At 41.6% G+C, this 17,363-nt stretch overlaps 1 protein-coding gene across 3 annotated transcripts in view; it reads right to left on the bottom strand.

The window, feature by feature from the left end:
• Dst (dystonin) overlaps positions 1 to 17,363 on the bottom strand; it is a 391,633-nt gene that overhangs the window by 135,816 nt on the left and 238,454 nt on the right. For 2 of the 3 annotated variants that reach the window (XM_038342010.2, XM_038342008.2), the window contains exons 14-31: positions 17,171 to 17,298; positions 13,258 to 13,351; positions 12,730 to 12,884; positions 10,944 to 11,406; positions 10,735 to 10,863; positions 10,522 to 10,599; positions 10,267 to 10,428; positions 10,077 to 10,181; positions 8,582 to 8,677; positions 7,579 to 7,704; positions 6,888 to 7,040; positions 6,550 to 6,704; positions 6,241 to 6,367; positions 4,853 to 5,036; positions 3,803 to 3,960; positions 3,159 to 3,337; positions 2,614 to 2,752; positions 572 to 765 (exon numbers count right to left, since the gene is read on the bottom strand). In XM_038342010.2, the coding sequence (XP_038197938.1) occupies positions 572 to 765; positions 2,614 to 2,752; positions 3,159 to 3,337; positions 3,803 to 3,960; positions 4,853 to 5,036; positions 6,241 to 6,367; positions 6,550 to 6,704; positions 6,888 to 7,040; positions 7,579 to 7,704; positions 8,582 to 8,677; positions 10,077 to 10,181; positions 10,267 to 10,428; positions 10,522 to 10,599; positions 10,735 to 10,863; positions 10,944 to 11,406; positions 12,730 to 12,884; positions 13,258 to 13,351; positions 17,171 to 17,298 (2,825 nt within the window). Of the gene's footprint in view, positions 1 to 571; positions 766 to 2,613; positions 2,753 to 3,158; positions 3,338 to 3,802; positions 3,961 to 4,852; positions 5,037 to 6,240; positions 6,368 to 6,549; positions 6,705 to 6,887; positions 7,041 to 7,578; positions 7,705 to 8,581; positions 8,678 to 10,076; positions 10,182 to 10,266; positions 10,429 to 10,521; positions 10,600 to 10,734; positions 10,864 to 10,943; positions 11,407 to 12,729; positions 12,885 to 13,257; positions 13,352 to 13,468; positions 13,636 to 17,170; positions 17,299 to 17,363 lie in introns of those variants that run through there. The other variant, XM_038342009.1, reaches the window with a different exon arrangement.

Here is a 17,363-nt window from a genome sequence, read left to right as displayed (position 1 = left end):
TAATGAACTAAACCTCTGAAACTGCAAGCTACCTCAATTAAATGTTTCCCCTCATAAGAGCTGCCGTGGTCATGGTGTCTCTGCACAGCAATAGAAAGCCTAACTAAGAAACCAAGATACATTAGCATTTTTAATTATACATAGTTGGAAATTTTTTTTTAATTTCTGGAGCTGGAGAGAGGGTTCCTCATAAAGAGCACTGTCTGCTCTTACAGGCGATTTAGGTTTGATCCTCAGCACCCACATGTAGGTCTACTACTGTTTGTAACTCCAGTTCCAGTGGATCTAATGCCCTATTCTGGTCTCTTCAAGTACCAGGTATGCATGTGTTTCACATACATGCAGGCAAAACACCCATACACATTAAATAAAATCTTAAAGAGAAAAGAAAATGTTTCAAGTTACATGTGTTGTTAAAGCACACATTTAAGAAAAAATGTAAGTAGGGAACAATCCTGCAATTAACACATTAGCTATGGAATGTCAGTTACAGCCTATTAAGTTTAGACTTTGCCCTCTGTACACAAGGGAATCCAGCCCATGTGGCCACTGAACAGAAAGGGGACCCCACCTGTTGTCGATCTGCACATGGACATTCTGCCATCTTTCAACCAGCTGGTCTGCCTTTTCTTTGTGCCAATCAAAGTCAAGGTCCCGTTCTTTGTGTGCCTTAAACATCTCATCACTGATGGCCTTTGCCTTCTGCAACTCGTCCTCCAATGCATGGAACACCCCTCTCTTTTCATCTACTTCTGATCGCCATTGCTAAAATACACACATCAATGAACATCATGAAATGTATCAACAAGTCATACAGTAAACACATTATTCACCTAATGCTAAAATTTATACATAACTACGTGACGTACAACTACATAAAGAAAAACCTAAGATATTGAAAATGTGAAAGGTATAGCCTTATGAAATGACCATTATCCAGCTGCTCTGATCTCTGAAAAAAAAATTACTGCAAGAGACACTTATTTATGTCACTTAATGGAGAAAAGGAAAAAGAGGGAAGGGTAACAGTTCATAAAGATGTATCAACACATACATAAAGCAAGCAAGCAAAATTCATAGTTTTCAATTAAAGATTACAAAAATCTAAAAGTCTATAATCCAGCCTAGTAGAATTTATGTGTCAACAAAATTAAGAGTATTCCCATAAGGAAGGCAATTGCCACAAGAAGAAAAGTCTTTTTTATTGTGTTTAAATGCTTCTAATTCCACTGTTTAAAAATTAATACAAGATTAAAATGGCTGAAATAACTTCAGTGTTTTTGCAACAGCCATGCTGAGCACTTTACATATAGAAATATAGAAACAGGGACCAATGAGATGGCTCAGGGGTTCAGGGCGCTTGCTGTCATGTCTTATGAGTGGAGTTCGGTCCCCAGAATCCACATGGTGGATAGAGAGAGCTGACTCCTGCAAATTCTCTCCTGACTTCCACAATCACGTACCATGGCATGTGAACGACATACATGCATGCCTGCACATAAACACAATGTTAAATTTTAAACATAAAAAATAGAGTATACAGTGGCAAATCTATTTTTTTCTCAACATAACTTCTGAGGCTGGAGAGATGACTGTTTAAGAGCACAGGCTGCTCTTCCAGAAGACCCAGATTCCACTCCCAGCACCCACATGCGGTTCACATCCCTAAGTACAGCTCCAGGGGATCCCATGCCCCCTCTGGCCTCAATGAGCACTGCACAGACTTGGCTCACGGATACACAAGCAGGCAAAACACTCATATACATAAAATAAAATTTAAAAAATATTAATAAAATACTCCTTATTCTTTGGTATCTTAGAATAACTGCCCCCTTGAAGCAAATGAATCAACTATGTGAGATTTAATTTTTAGTATCAACTCATCTTGCTGCCAATATGAATCCACTAGGAAAAGTTACTGTACCAGAAGGTTCAAATCAAAAGCTACCATCAGAAGGTTCAAATCTCAAACAAGAATACCCCTGTGGTGGTCTGAATAAGAATGGGCCCTATAGGCTCATGTATTTTGATGCATGGTCCCCCACCTCCATAGAACTGTTTGGGAAGGCTTAGGGGGTGTGGCCTTGCTGGAGGAGGAGTGTCACTGGGGAGTGGGCTTTGAGGATTCAAAAGCCACAGGACTCTCTCTCTCTCTCTCTCTCTCTCTCTCTCTCTCTCTCTCTCTCTCTCTCTCTCTCTCTCTCTCTCTCTCTCTCTCTCTCTCTCTCTGATTTGGGCTTGTGGATTAGATGCTTAGATATAAGCTCTTAGCTACTGCTCCAGTGCAATGTCTACTGCCATGTTCCTTGTCATGATGACTATAAACTCTACTCTCTAAAGCTGTAAGCAAGCCCCAAATGAATGCTTTCTTTTATAAACTGCTCCGGCCATGCTGTCTCCTTATAGAAACAGAACAGTAGTTTATACTAAAATGATTGAATGTACTTCTTTACAGGAAGCTGTAGAATTAGAAATAAATGGAGATGGCACATTCAGAAGCATATTCTATGCCAGATACTTGGGGTTGGGTGTCTGAAACTTGAGCTCTGTGCTAGAGAAATACTCAGAACTATGACCCTGAAAACATGTCCAGAATTTCTGTGAGACTCTTACCTTTAGAGTACTCATTAAATTCTCAATATTGTTCTTGTCAGCTATTACTGCTTCCTCTTCACACAGTTTGGTTTCATAGAGTTTGACGAGGGCTTCTGCCTCTTGAGTGTTTTTTAATACCAAATTAACTGTTTTCAACCTTTAAAAGAGAAATAAACACTAGACCATGCTCTTTAATGCTTTTTTTAAAAAAATGAACATACTGTAGTCCTAAAGCATCACTGTAACTCATGACACAGAAACGCTGGTCTCCCCTAAGTCTGGCATTCAGTTGGCGCTCTTCCTAATATGCACCACCTTATGCTCCACCCCCAGGTGAGATCTACTAATACCAACAGAAGACAGTTCTAGGTCACACTACGCATGACAGGAAAACCCTGAAGACGACCTAAGGTGAGCTACAGAACAGAAACATGGGAGGACAGTCATCTCCAGGGCAATTCCCCTGGATGTGGAGAAACATCAGTCTAGCTTCTTAGATAAAACCCACTGCTCATAAAAAGCAATCAGCGTCAGGACAGCAGGCAGGTGTCGTGTTAACCTACTTCTCTATGTAAGTGGAAGACATGGAGTAGATCTGATTCATGCTCTGGACGACCACGCTGAGCTCTGATCGCAGAGTGGGCACGGACGGGGAGTCTGCAGCTTGACTGAAAAACTCTTCACACTTGTTTGTGATCGTTGCCAAATCATCTTTAAGCCGTTCCAGCTCTTTCTTTAGTTTCTAGTCAAGGAAGAAAACAGAGGCTATAAGTTATCATCCCAAGTGGGCACCTTTCTTACAGCTGCTTAACAATTCATTTCACAGTGTTATGACCAACACAACATAAATGTTCGTATAACTTTTTTCATTACTAAATACACAGAAGCATGGCCTTGAGCTTTATAATCAGTTAATGTCTTTATTGTTAGGTCCCTTGACTTAAGCCTCTAATTTTGTATACAGCAGGTATACAAGGACTCTCTTAGTATGAAATCCACCAGGATAAGTGAAAGGCAACATGCTTCTATGTTTACCTAACCCAGAGGCAGAGCAGAATTATAGGATCTTAATTTATATCCTGCAAGATATGTACAACTGGACCTCAGGAACTGAAGTCACAGATGAGCATGCAGAACATCGGAAGGTGATATTTGAGGTCACTAAGAGGAAATGACCTGGGTTTTCTAACACATGTGTAACTCTTACCTCCTGCTCTGTGATTCTGAACATGCTTTCGTGTAAATCGTCTCTCTCCAGGGGCGTCCGTATCTGCCGAATTAACCGGTCTTCACAGCTCTCTAACCGAAGTCGAATGTTTCTCACTTCTGAGATGTAAAGATTATACACCGACTCCTCTTGCTCCTCTGTGAAAGCAAACATGTTCAGCTACAGGCTTCTCATCCCTAGGAAGCTCTTGTGCAAGTTTCAAAAAAAACAGCTTTATTCTTACTGAGGCAAACCAGTGTTCTATTAGCAGAAATCTTAAAGGTATAACCTTAAAACAGAAATCTTAAAATGTGAATTTTAAAACTTAAAAAAAAATACTAATCAAATTTCCCTAAGGTCATTTAAAGTACCAAATTATCACGGAAATACCCAAAGGAAACAATATATTATTTTGTTTTTATATTCACAAAAATATGAATTATATGCTATCAATTAACCATGAAATTGAACAAAAAATCCAAGTGTAAAAAGTAGCAGGTAAAGAAAGTGTTAATGTTTTAAAATTTTGAAACAGAATACCATTAATAAAAATAATTTGTTTTTAAATAGCATAAGGAGTTAAGACTAAGATCTATATCAAATAAATGTTAACTAAATAAAGCATTCTGTTTTAACTCCTGTGTAAAACTGAACACAGGAAAATCAAATCTTTTATGCGCCTTAAGGACCTTCATCCTGAGTGTTGCTCTGTAAATCAGGACAAACGTTAAAACACAGATGAGGTAAGAACGTGTCGTCTGTCCCCCTGCTTGGCTGGCATCTTTAGTTACTTCATCATTTAGAAATTAATGATTTCTTCTAGAATCTTCCTACCTCAAAAGTTTTGTTTGTTATTGGTGGAGCTGGGGCTTGGACTCAGGGCTGCACACATGCCTTCTTTACCTTATGCACTGACACACACATTTCTATAGTGCTCATTAATCTTGCTTACATATCCCAGCTATGTGATACAATAACCTGAGATTTCCAACTGCAGGAAAAAGCCTGGAGCAAACCCCTGCAGGGAAGTAAACAGAGCCCACACTTTACCTCTTTCTGCAGACTTGAGAAGCTCTTGATAATACTTCCTACACACATTCACCTCCTTTTCTAGTTGAGTTACATCTGAGCCTGAAAATATTTGGGATTCCTGGCTATCCTCCAGAAAATCTTCCAAACGAGACTGGAGATTACTCAGAACCTGCTGGTGTTCGCCAGGCAACATTGTCTTTATCTGAAAGAACAAAGGTCATTTGATTAATGACATAAAGCCAAGAGCTGTATCTGAATGGTTCAGATCACAGTTGATATCACGGTATATACTTCAGTTAGTCATAGTTAGAGAAAACATCTGAAGTTAATAGACTTTCTATTTATTTTAGGCGGCTTATACCCTATAGCAGGGAAATGGAACCAACCCAGTTTTCCTCCAATAGATGAACGGATAATGAAATTTGGTACACATATAGAATGGAATAAAACACTGTAGAAAATGGAAAAACATATAATATTAAGGGAAGCCACACAATCTCTGGGAGATAAAAAGCACAAGATCTCTCTCATGTGTGAAGTGTCGCCTCTAATACATATGTAGATAAGAAAACAAATATGTGCATGTGTGTACATACAGTAGGCCATGTAGACAGTCGAGTAGAGAGGGTAAGTACCTAGGTGAGGAAGTCTGAATGCGGGCAAAGGACTGAAGTCAGGAAAGATGGGATAAAGTTACTTGGATTTTTGTCTCAGCTCTCTCACGGACTTTTATGTTTTGTGATGGATAAGTGAATACAGAATATGTTTGATGGTAAAGTCAAATGTGAAGCTCCACAGCTTCAGAATGGCTAGTCTAGTCATCCAGATGTATAGACTTTGGGTCTGTTAATTTGGGGGTTTGATTGTTTTCATTTGCAAGTTCTTTACAATAGTGTTTATTAATGGAAGACAAAAACATTGACAAAATTCAATAAATGAAATTAAAATAAACCCACTCTGTCTGTCCAAACATCTCGTTTTAATTATTATTCCTTCCTCTTCTTCCTCCTCCTCCTTTCTTTTTTTTTTCCTTTTAAGACAGGGTTTCTCTGTGTAGCCCTAGTTTTCCTGGAACTTACTCTGTAGACCAGTCTGGATGTGAACTCACGGAGCTCCACTTGCCTCTGCCTTCTGAGTGCTGGGATTAAAGTCATACGTCACCACTAACTGGTTATTTCTAATTTCTCACCCTCAGTAAGCACCGAGCAGAGCATGAGCTCCGGATTTCCCTCACCTGGAGAGCGTGCCTCACCCCCAACAGGCCCTCCCAAGAACTCATGGACTGCGGAATGTCAGCCTCCACGGGGCTCCATGTTTTTCCAGAACAAATGTAATCCTGGCCCTGCAAATGACAAGGCACCCCGCAGTTTTTGAAACATTGGATTAATGTGCACATTTATACTCACCGAAGCCACATTACTAGCTCGAATTCTGTCGATTTCATTGATCAGATAATGCCAGGAGACTACACTCTTCATGTTTATGTGAGACTCATGCCAAAGAGCGAGGACATTCTGATACTGTTGCTCAATTCTGAAACATATGCAGGAAAATATAGATTTCTAAGCCTTTTTACGCCTTCTGAAAACATGCTACAATCTTCGTTTCTAAAATGCCCCCTAAGTACTCACTCTACAGAACTTCCAGTCCTGTGGGTCCCTGACAAAGCACGGACTGCTTCTTTAACCTTCAGCAAGACCCCAAACCATACTAACCTGTTTGCAAAGTCAACTGCTTCTTTGTTTGGTGGAGGAACAGTAAAACACACAGATGGGACCATAGCCTCGTTCCCAGTAGGACTAATGACCTTCCATTTAGCTCGATGAGAATTGTTTGCCAGAACACATTCATCGTCTTTATAAATGGTTATCTGGTTTTAAATGAAAGAGAAAAAGCTGAGGTCACCACTAAATCATCTCTATATACAATCTTGATAAGAATTACTATTTCTATGAGGCAGAGAAAAGCCTTATGACTAGGAAGCATTATGACCTCCTTTGTAAAATGCACGGATTCGTCACAGAATCTGGTCTGCTTTAGGAATGACAGGTACCTCAATCTGTCTGTAGTCGCAGATAGCGGTGATGGGAATGGAAGTTTTGAGTGGATTGTCGGGATTCCGTGGCTTCAGCTGCACTATTGTCTTGGCTCGCCCCATCAGGCCTGCCACCGAGCTTCGGTACTGCAGAAGCTCTTCTTTTTCTTCCTAGAAACACCGCCGGGTTTTCAAATCAGTGATTCAAACTCTCCATTCCACAGGGATTTGCACAAATGAAACTTCATCACCAAAGTATGCCCTGACCACTGGGCTACACTTTCTGCATCTCATCGCCCTGTCTTGACTCCCTCCTTCCTCACTTTGTTTCCGCCCCCCCCCACCCCGTGTGGCATTATTGCTATGTAACCCTTTATATGTGTTTTGTTTATTTAGCGTACTACTGAGCAGCTACCCTATGATATCTAGGACCACAAGGGAGAGCAGTTCCTGCCTCTGTTGTTCATGGTTGTATCTCTGGAACTGAAACAGTGCCTGGACAGACACAGAAGGTGTTTCCCAAGGATCTCCTTGTGGGATGACCGACCACACAGACCACTGCTAGAGCAGTTTAAACAACATCATATGAAGGACACTACTAAACACACTAAAGGCCTAACTGACTGAGCTAACAGTGCCGATGAAATACAAATCTACACATGCAGACGTCTGATGAACCACTAATCTACTCCAGTTTCCACGTCAGTACCATGGACTCCTGAATGAGGTCTTCCAGTTTGTGAATGGCGCTCGATCTGTCACAGCTGTACTTGCGCTGAATGGCATCCTTCAGGTTCCTTAGGTAATCAGTAGCTTCTTTGGCTTCATTGAAAAACTAAGGGAAGAGAAAACTCGACAGCTGAGCTACACTGAACACCACAGGAAGGCAGGGCTGTTAAATCCGGGTACTCAGGCCCTCTGTGTGCCCCTGACAGGGGAGAGCAGAACCAAAGCACAAAGGAACTTAACAGCATCGTCCTTTTTGGAACTGAAAAAACTTTTGCACTGAAATGGCTACAGATGAATTTTAATTATTCAAACTGTACATGTATACTGTGCTTTGGCTCTCTATTATTTTGATTGGAAGTCTGTTTTACTTTAGGGCTCAACCAATCTTTTATATAGGGGTGAAATTTCAAAGAATGTATGAAAATTTCTAATGAATAAGCTGAAATCTTTATTTGGTTGAGTCTATAATAACTTCCCTTAATATGAGAAAAATTTGTAGGATTATTACAACATTTAAAAGCCTTATAAAGGATGCACTGTGTGAGTGAGTGTATGTGTGTGTGAGTGTGTGTGTGTGTGTCTGTAAATCAGGGGTCAGCAACTGGATGCTTTCCTCACTTCTCTCCACCCTGTTTTCTGAGACAGGGTCTCTCACTGTACCTGCTCTTATTTGGCAAGGCTGGCTAGACAGCGAGCCCCAGGGATCTTCCTGTCTCTACCTGCCCACAGCACTGGGCAGCTCACTTTGGTTTCTTGGGGTGGAACTCATGGCAAACAATGTGCCAGTTAAGCCATCTTCCAGCCACAGGGATCTCTTCTCACAGCTAAACTTTCCCCTCTCAGACCTGACACCAGCACTGACATCCTGTAAAGAAAGTATTGCTCCCCCCTCCCCCGTGTGTTCCGCACCTCAGCCCCACAGGCAGCGCTGTCGTCTATGCAGGCTCAGGGCCATCTATGCAGCTGCAATTCCACTCACATACCTCGAAATAGGCGGTGTTCTCCTTGATGTGCTGCTCCACACACTGGCATAGCTGCAGGACCCAGCTCCACTGCGTCTGCATGGCTGCTCGGTACGCCTTAGAGAGAAGACACACACTGAATGCTGGGGCGGGAAAATAAGGTGCGGAGGGCTAATCTGATTCAACAGCTGAACATGTCCGTGCAAGAATAACATTTGCGGTTTGATACCCCGCATGGCAAATACTGCTGCATTTATTTATTTTTAGCTCTTTATCTTCTTTAATTACCGTCCCCCCACATTTTTTGGGGGGAGACAGAATGCCAGTATACAGCCCTGGCTATCCTCAAGTTTGTGGCAATCCCCCTGCCTCAGCTTCTCATTATAGGCTGGAATTACAGGCATGAGCCATTATGCCCAGCTCAGCATTGATGGCTTCAAATGACAAAATACTCTACTATTCAAAGAGATACAAAAAAATTCTAATGGGCTGAACCATGAAAACTGGGGTAGTAAATTTTCTTATTTGAGAGTTCTTCCTTATGCAATCAGTCTTAAAATTTGCATATAATTTTAAATTAGTCCAGATGAATTTCCCCAAATTTCTAATTCCTTGATTTTTTCTTAGAATAAGGAAAAATTACGGCTATATGAATATTTAATTTAAAATAAATGCAAGTTATTCCATTTATAAAATTCACCCTTGTCTTCACTCTGTACTCACTAGTGCTGCCTGACATCAGCTTTTTAGAATACTGAGTGTGTTTTTCTCCACGGCATCCCAGTGTTCCCTGTTTATGGATTGTTTGTATTACTGAGCTACACCACGTGTGTATTAACACACATACACAGAGCTGTAGTTTTCTTCTGTGTTTTGCTGAGGAAAACGTAGGGAGGATAGAAAAGGAACATATACTTTCATATCAATGCAATTACCAGGTTTAATAATATCATAATATGAATTTAACCACTCATCTATTTGAATGCTTATTATTTAATACAGAATATATCTTTCATGAAGGAAATACTTTAGAAAGCACACTTAATTCCTCATGAATTATGAAACTCATTTTTATTGAAGGTACAAATCCCTGCCTCCCAGGAGAGGGAGCTCCGTGTCCACTGTATGTTCAGCCTGTTCTTCCTATGGGAATGACCCCAGGGCTTGCGAGCTGAGTTCAGACAGGCTTTCATGCCTGGGAATCTAGTAACCTACACTATTATTTGCTCCCTCAAGCTATGCTACATTTTTGTTTGTCACACACAGTACGTACAAGCTCCACCACGCAACACCCTTCCATCCCCATCAGATGAATTTAGTCAAAAGCAGCTACGGCTTCACAGGGCCTAAAGAAAGCTGTTATTTTTATCCCAAGAGAGGACGAAGAGAAGAAGCACTACAGTTCACTGAGAAAGTTATCTCTGAGCCAGACCGGAGTAAACACTTAGTAGTTTAGTGAAAGAGGTTTAAGTTGGCAGATCCATCCGTACTCAGCCCAGACCCCTCACTTTCTTACCTCTATGGTCAACCGGGCTGGGTGGTTTTCTAGCAGCAGCTGCTCTGCTATCTCCTGAACGGCTTTTATGTTTTCCTCCTTCTGCTCGAGTTCTCTCATTAGCTCCTAGTGAGGAAGCATTAAGGAGTGTGTCAGAAGAAGCGGCCAGCTTCAGGTCCAGCTCTGGCACGGGAGTGCGCGGCTGACTCACCACGTGGTACCCTTTCTTCCGATCAACGTTGGTGTTCCTCTCACTCCAGTCGTAAGCGACTTCTTCCTCTTCCTTCTCATTCAACCAGATAAGTTCATTAGTTGCCCGTGTCACAAAATTATGGAGCGTATCAAGGTGCCGCTCCTGATTTCTGGATGTATTCTTTTTAAGAAAAAGCAATGTAAGAAACAGATTGTCAGTGAACTGGCGGGATGGAAATCAAGAGTTTAAAGCAAACAAATGAAAAAGACTCACCAAGAGTTTTGCATATTGACTCTCTAATCTGTGCAACTTATCTGTGTAAGTCAGCTTAAGAGGCGCTGTCATCTGAATCTAAAACAATGGGGGAAAGACAGGCAGGTTAAGGATCTCAAGTTCTGACTAATATTTAGTATGTCAATCACTGAGTTATAAGGTCTTTATGTAAAAAAATAACCAGCTACAAAATATTTTTAAGAATTCACATACCTCGCTAATTTTAGCTTCTTTAAGGCTTGCTTCAAATTCTTCAATGGCTCGGTGAACATTTTTATGGTTTTCTAAATGGCTTTCAACACTTGGCAAATCTGAGCCCCATTCAGTGCGGTCCAGCTGCACCTTAAATAGCAAAATACCAGTTTAAAACAATTGGAGAAGTTGTGTCCAGAGTAAGACTGGGGAACCGGGGTGAACATTACCTGCATCTCATCAACCCAGTTTAAGAGATCTTGAACAAATTTCATATTGACTTCCTCTTCTGTCAAGTTCTGATCCAGCAAAGCCGACTTTAGAAGGGGCTTTCGGATCTGCATTAGCTTCAGAGTCTGTGATGAGCTTGGCTCTACTCCTAAACTGAAATTTGGAGCCATTACTGAAGGGAAGCCAGGTGTATAAGCTGGAGTAATCGATGGAGTCAGACGGGAAGTCATCCCCGACGACAAGCCGGAAGTCACACTAGAAGAGGTCAAGGAAGGTGTGAGACTCTGGGTTAGCCCTGAGTTCAGACTGGGGTGTAAGGTCTGTGCAAATCCTGAGTTTAGACTTTGGCTGATTCCTGATATCATGAGCTTTGTCTGTTCTGTGGTCAGCATGCGTCCTTTGCTGTACACGGAGGAACATTCATTCCTTAAGGCCATAATTTCATCACGCAACTTTGCAACCCTGCAGGAACATGGAGAGGGAAACGGTGTGATCAAAAGGCTAATGTACACTGCTGGCCTTAGCTCACGTACCAACACTGGCCTTGCAGGGCTGTCAGTCACGCACCACTACAGCCAGTCACTAACAGTGGGGGTAGGGAGCAAGAAGGCCTTCAACAGTGCTGCTTTCAACTGTTGTTCTGCAAACCTACACTACTCAACAAGTACCCATTTTGTTTTAAAAACATCACTGAAACCATCTTGGTAAAATGTTGCCTCATGTTTTGTTTTCACTGAATATCATACTTTAAAAACTCTTCACATTATTAGTTTTTATAACTATCACTTATAAGAAACATAATTATTATATGGTGATGGTTTTATTATTCAATATTAAAGAGAATAAAATTTCTTATAAAATATTTCTGGCATGAACATAAAGTTTTCTAATTATATCTGCTTATTACCCACATAGAGAATAATTCCTGACTCCTAAAAGTGAAATTAGTGGCTCAAACAAGATTTACAAAGGTCACTTTCTTAAGTACACAGAGAAAGAGAGACTACAGCTGGCCAAGTTCTAGTCTCTCTGCCCCCATTAACTTGTCAGAAACGTTGTGCATTTGCTGTTTACTTTTTCCTCCTCGAGATAGGGTCTTGCTGTCTGGCTCTCACATGGCTGCCTACTTGCGTCTGAGCCCAGAGCCCATGTGCGTGTCACCGCACACAGCTTTCCCCCTCTTTTAATGTGCACTGGCGTTTCACCCGTGTGTATGCCTGTGTGAGGGTGTCAGGTAACCTGGAACTGGAGTTACAGACACTTGTGAGCCACCATGTCGGTGCTGGGAATTGAACCCAGGTCCTCTGGAAGAGCAGCCAGTGCTTTTAACAGCTGAGCCACCTCGCCAGCTTCCACAGCTTTGCCATTATATACACATATATTTTTCAAATATTTGGTCACAACCATTTTCATAATAGAGCAAAAACTAACTGAAGATGGGAATTTTTCCCTTTTCTAATGTTGAAAATTGTTATTATTATTTGGTGGCCTGAGGACCAAACCCAGGGCCTTAAATATGCTTAGTTAAATATTCACTTTGTCTCTGGGTCACATCCAAAGACCTACATAAATATTTTACATACTTGGAAATAAATATAGACATTTAAAATACTCATTTTAATGACTCTGGTATTTAATATGACAGCAAATTTACATTTACTGCAAATATTGATCCTACTTATTTTATCAAAATATAACAACTCACATAAAACTTTATTTCATATTCTATATTCCCATCGTGCTCTCCTGAAGCAGTTACTGGAAAGGTATAAAGCCCACTCCTACCTCTGCACCAGCTGATCGGCCTGGTAATATTTCCCATCGATCAGAATCTGCACATCAATCACATGCTGGCGTAAAAGGTTCTCACATTCCAGTATGTACCCGGCAATTTCTGCTTCATTCTGAAACTGCACCCCTGATTCTAATCTTTTGGAATCCTGTATTTAAAAGAACTCAGCATTAATTTTGTAAAACAAAGGTTAAAACTGGCTTTAAAGTCTAAAATATTAGAAGAGAAGCCTATTTGATCTTTATTTCTTTTGGTCCAAATATATGTTTTTCTTTCACTCACTGCTTCCCAAGAGAGAAAATATTGATCATAATCTTGCCAAGCTTCGGAGGGGAGGAGGCGGAAATTTTTAATAATAATAATGATAATAATAAAATAACAAAATAAAAAATAAAAAAAACCTTGCCAAGCTTCTGCAGGGTGTAAGTACCAGGAATCTATCATATAATACAAAAGGTTCCACTTTACCCCGGCACACACCACCCCTCTACAGCAAGCCCTGGCTCCAGAAACCAACTTACAGACTGGAGAGCATTTCGGGCTAGGATCAGTTTGTCTTCACAGATGACACTATCCCTCTGAACTCGGGCAGCAATCTGTTGCAGCATATCCAACCTAAAAGAGACAAAAGGAAAAAAGAAATTCCTTCCATTTGAAGCCAAAGAGCTCAGCAGTCGTGAAAACCGACCCTGCCCAGGAAGAAAAGCCAGCCTCACACCGCTGACTCCATACCTGTGTCCGTCAAAGGACTCATTGCCGAAGCTAATGCAGGAGTTGATCAACGTGGGGCCGCAATGGACAGACAGAAGATTGTCATTGGAATCTAGACTAGTCCGAGTGCTCGTAGTGTTAGTAAACACAGAGTCACTGCTACGGTAACTGTAGCTACTGCTATGCATTTTCAGTCCTGAAATGAAATTCTAGGACCATGAAAGTAGGACTGGAGAAGGCTCAAGTTCTACCTGGTGGAAAGTGGCCTTGGTGGAATGATACAGCTTTAATGGATCCTTAAATATGCCTCAGCATGAATATGCAATACACTGCAAATATTATGCTGATAGCTATTCAAAAGAATCATGCCTGAAGCCATTCATTTGCTTGCTGAGGTTTGCCTTTTGTAGTCTGCATTAAAGCCCTGCAAGTACAGACAGAGCAGGATGATTGGGCGTCACTGGAAAAGATATGCCAAATATTTTCACTAAGAGTCAACCAGTTGCAACCACCTAAAAAACAACTCCGGTACCCAGGAGCCCAGCAATGACCACCTGTGAAGGTAATTCTGTCCATATCAACCACAAGCTAAGAGGAAACAAAGATTGCATCACAGCCGAACTTCAGGGAAGAGATGCTATGTGCTGGATAACACAAGGCCAAATGCTGGAACCATCAAGTACACACAGCAAGCAAATTTAATGACAAACAAAATCGATTTCCATTTGACCATCATGCCATTTGTCCATCATGTTAAATTACCTAGAAAAACATTCAATTACTTTTCTTTGTATGATGAACCCTTTTAGTAATGTTACTTCTAACTACTACAGCCCGTATTTGAAAAGACAAAGAATCCAAGTAGAACACTGACTCACTAACGGCAAGTGTGTCTGGACTTGCTTCTCCTTCACACAGACTAGCAGAGGGCCCAAGACCATCAATTCTTTCCTGTTTGTCTTCTACACACTCCAAGCTGCATAGCTACTATAATTTGAAATATGAAGCCAGGACCAAAAACGTGTGTCAAGAAAAATAAAGGCTTTTAACCAGCCAAGTTCCCAGACACTTCCCTACCTCCAATCCTACAAAGCCACAATGATGTCTCTCTGCTCCGAGTTAAAACATTTTAATTTTCCAAAAGCAACGACCAGGTAAAATAGAACAATTACAACAGGAATAGCTGCACTTTACACTTTCTATACAGTTTCCATGTGTCAGGAAATTAAACATTTTACACACATAACCTCATCTCATATTCATAACCACCAAATGTGGTAGGTATTGCTACACCCTGTTTCAGTGAGGAAACAGGCCTAGAGATTTAAGAACACCTCTAAAATCACATGGCTTCTACGCTGAAGTAATAAACCTCGTCCAGAGCAGACTGGCCCCTGGATCTCGAGCTTTCTTCCAGCCACATGCTGTTGGGGTTGAGTGTATCTGTGTTGGAAGCATGATACCAGCGTGAAGTGCTTAAGAGCCATGAGATCATAAATGCACAACCCTCATGAGTAAATTAAAGCCACTATCAAGGGAGTGACTTGGTTCCTGCACCAGTGGGTAGAAGGCTCTGCTGCTTCAGTGAGCGTCTGCTCTCTCCTGTGCCTGTCTGGTCCCACCATGCTGCTCCACTCTCCTCCTCGTGGTCTTTCTGCCACCACCAGGGAAGGCCCTCATCAGGTGCCAGCACCAGCATTTCTCAGTCACCAGCTTCCTCTTCTCTTTTTCTTGTCTTAAGCACAGGACAATCTTTTATACAGCCCAGGCTTTTCATGCTCCTGTTTCAGCTTCCCAAGTGCTGGGCTCTAGCAGACTTGTACCATACCACAACCCTCAACAGTAAACTTCTTTTATGTGATTCAGTCTGCAGCATGCTGTTGCAGCAGCACAAAGTGGATTACAGCACACATTAAAATTCAGCTACTGATGTAGTGACTAAAGTTCTCTATCTTTTCTCTGCATCTTTAATTCGAATGGTTCCTTTTAACACTTCATTTTAATCACTGGTAAGATCTGCAGCCCATGCATTTAAAGTTCATTTTCATTCTTGTGTTCTGTCTACATAGACATGGTAACTTTATGCTTTAACAAGAGTGAGACTAGTAAGAAAGGGCTGGCAAGAGGAACTTGTCTTTGTATCTTAAACATGTTCTTCCATGTCAGCACTGAAGTCAGTGTGGTATAGCATAGTAACACAACTACACTGGGTGTCTTCGTCATGTACCCGGCACTGTGCAAAAGCACTGTTAAGGGACACAAAGCAACAGCTTGTCTCCATATTATTAGAGCTACTATCTCAGAAACAGGTGGCTTGAAAGAAACATGAATAAATACTAAATTATAACCAAGGAAGCATTCTTTAAAAATGCTCATAAATTATTAGTCATAAAAAGGGCATGTCATCCAGCCTGGGACACTGATGGGAGGAACGGGGGGGGGGGGGGTGAAGTCTGAGAAGGATTAAGAGTAAGAAAAATATGGACATGAAATTGATTCCCTGCCAAAAGAACAGACTACACAAAACCCCTGTGAATAGAGGGTGGAACACAGTCCAGGTGAGCTCCCAAGAGACTGCAGCCAGAGCAATGTCTGACCACACGTGCCCCCAGCTGGAAGGAGGGGCACAGAGCATAAGTCTCACACACTACAGCAGGCTGGAGGATAATGACCACAAGGAAATAAAGTCATAGGATATGGCCGAGCATGCAGCCCAGTGGTAGTATACTTGCCTAGTAAGTTCCCAGCCCTGGTGGGTGGGTGGTTCGTACCTTCTTGAGCAGTGGGACACAGTCAGAGCAGCAGAACAATAAGCAGGCAGTGCTATTTTCATGGACTGCACACACAGCAGAAGGGAACCCAGAGACCTTCGCTGACTGTTTCTGTTGTTGCTCCTTGAGACACGGTCTCAGGTAGCACAGGCTGGCCTCCTACTCACAACATAGCAAAGGGAGAATGATCTGGAGGTTCCAGTTCCTCTGCCTCCACTTCCCAAATGCTAGCATTACAGGCATGTGCCACTGCACCTAGCTTTATGTGGTGCTAGGGATGGAAGACAGGGCTTTGTGAATGCGAGGGAGGCGAGTATTCCAGTAACTGAGCTATACGCTCAGCCTCCATTGGCTTTAAAATGAAAGCATTTCCACGGCCTCAAGAAAAGGAGACCATATTAAAAACTTTAATAATAAACAAAATAGCTAGTCTCTAACTTATGAGTTTCCACACTTGGGCCTTGGTGACTTAAGGTTATTTTACGAAAGACTTCTGGGTGCTTTTTGTTCTTAAACTGTAATAAATACCTTATTAGACGAGACTTCATACAGGAATCCAACCTACCAGTTCCTGGATGTAGTTACTAATTAATTCTTTAAGAGTTCTTGCTACCATTACTAGATAAGGAAATGGAGGAACAAAGACACTAGGAGACTTAGTCAAGGTCATACAAACGAGTAACCGGAAAATACAATCTGTGTGAGCCTCAGTTTCCGTCTCAGGTCTCCTAAAACACAGTGGACAGTTCCTGAAGAAAGGTCAGAGTTGAACTCTGACCTCCACCGGCAAGTACACACAAGTACCCAGGCAGAAGTGAAAACAGCACGGAAAGATCAAACAAAGCAACCAACGAAACAAAACCAACCAACAAAACCAAGTGAAAGTCGAGTTCTAGGAGAAGCAGAATGGATTGTGTCTGCAGCAGACACCACACCGGGCCAGATTCCCTACCTCTCCACCTCTGGTCGGAGCGCCTTCTCCCGCTCAAGCATGGCGATGATGAGCTTGCCCCACTCCTTTTCAATGTCATTTGGGTGATAACCTTGAAGGAGTTTGATCCGTCCAAACTCTATCCAAATCTTAAGGAAACAACATAATTAATGTACAGCAAAGGCCTGAAAATAATTCAGAAATTATGTTTGAA

The sequence above is a fragment of the Arvicola amphibius genome, chromosome 9 (genome assembly GCF_903992535.2).
Source record: "Arvicola amphibius chromosome 9, mArvAmp1.2, whole genome shotgun sequence".
Taxonomy (NCBI): domain Eukaryota; kingdom Metazoa; phylum Chordata; class Mammalia; order Rodentia; family Cricetidae; genus Arvicola; species Arvicola amphibius.
The sequence above is the reverse complement of the archived record's forward strand: the minus strand, read 5'-3'. Positions and strand labels throughout refer to the sequence as shown.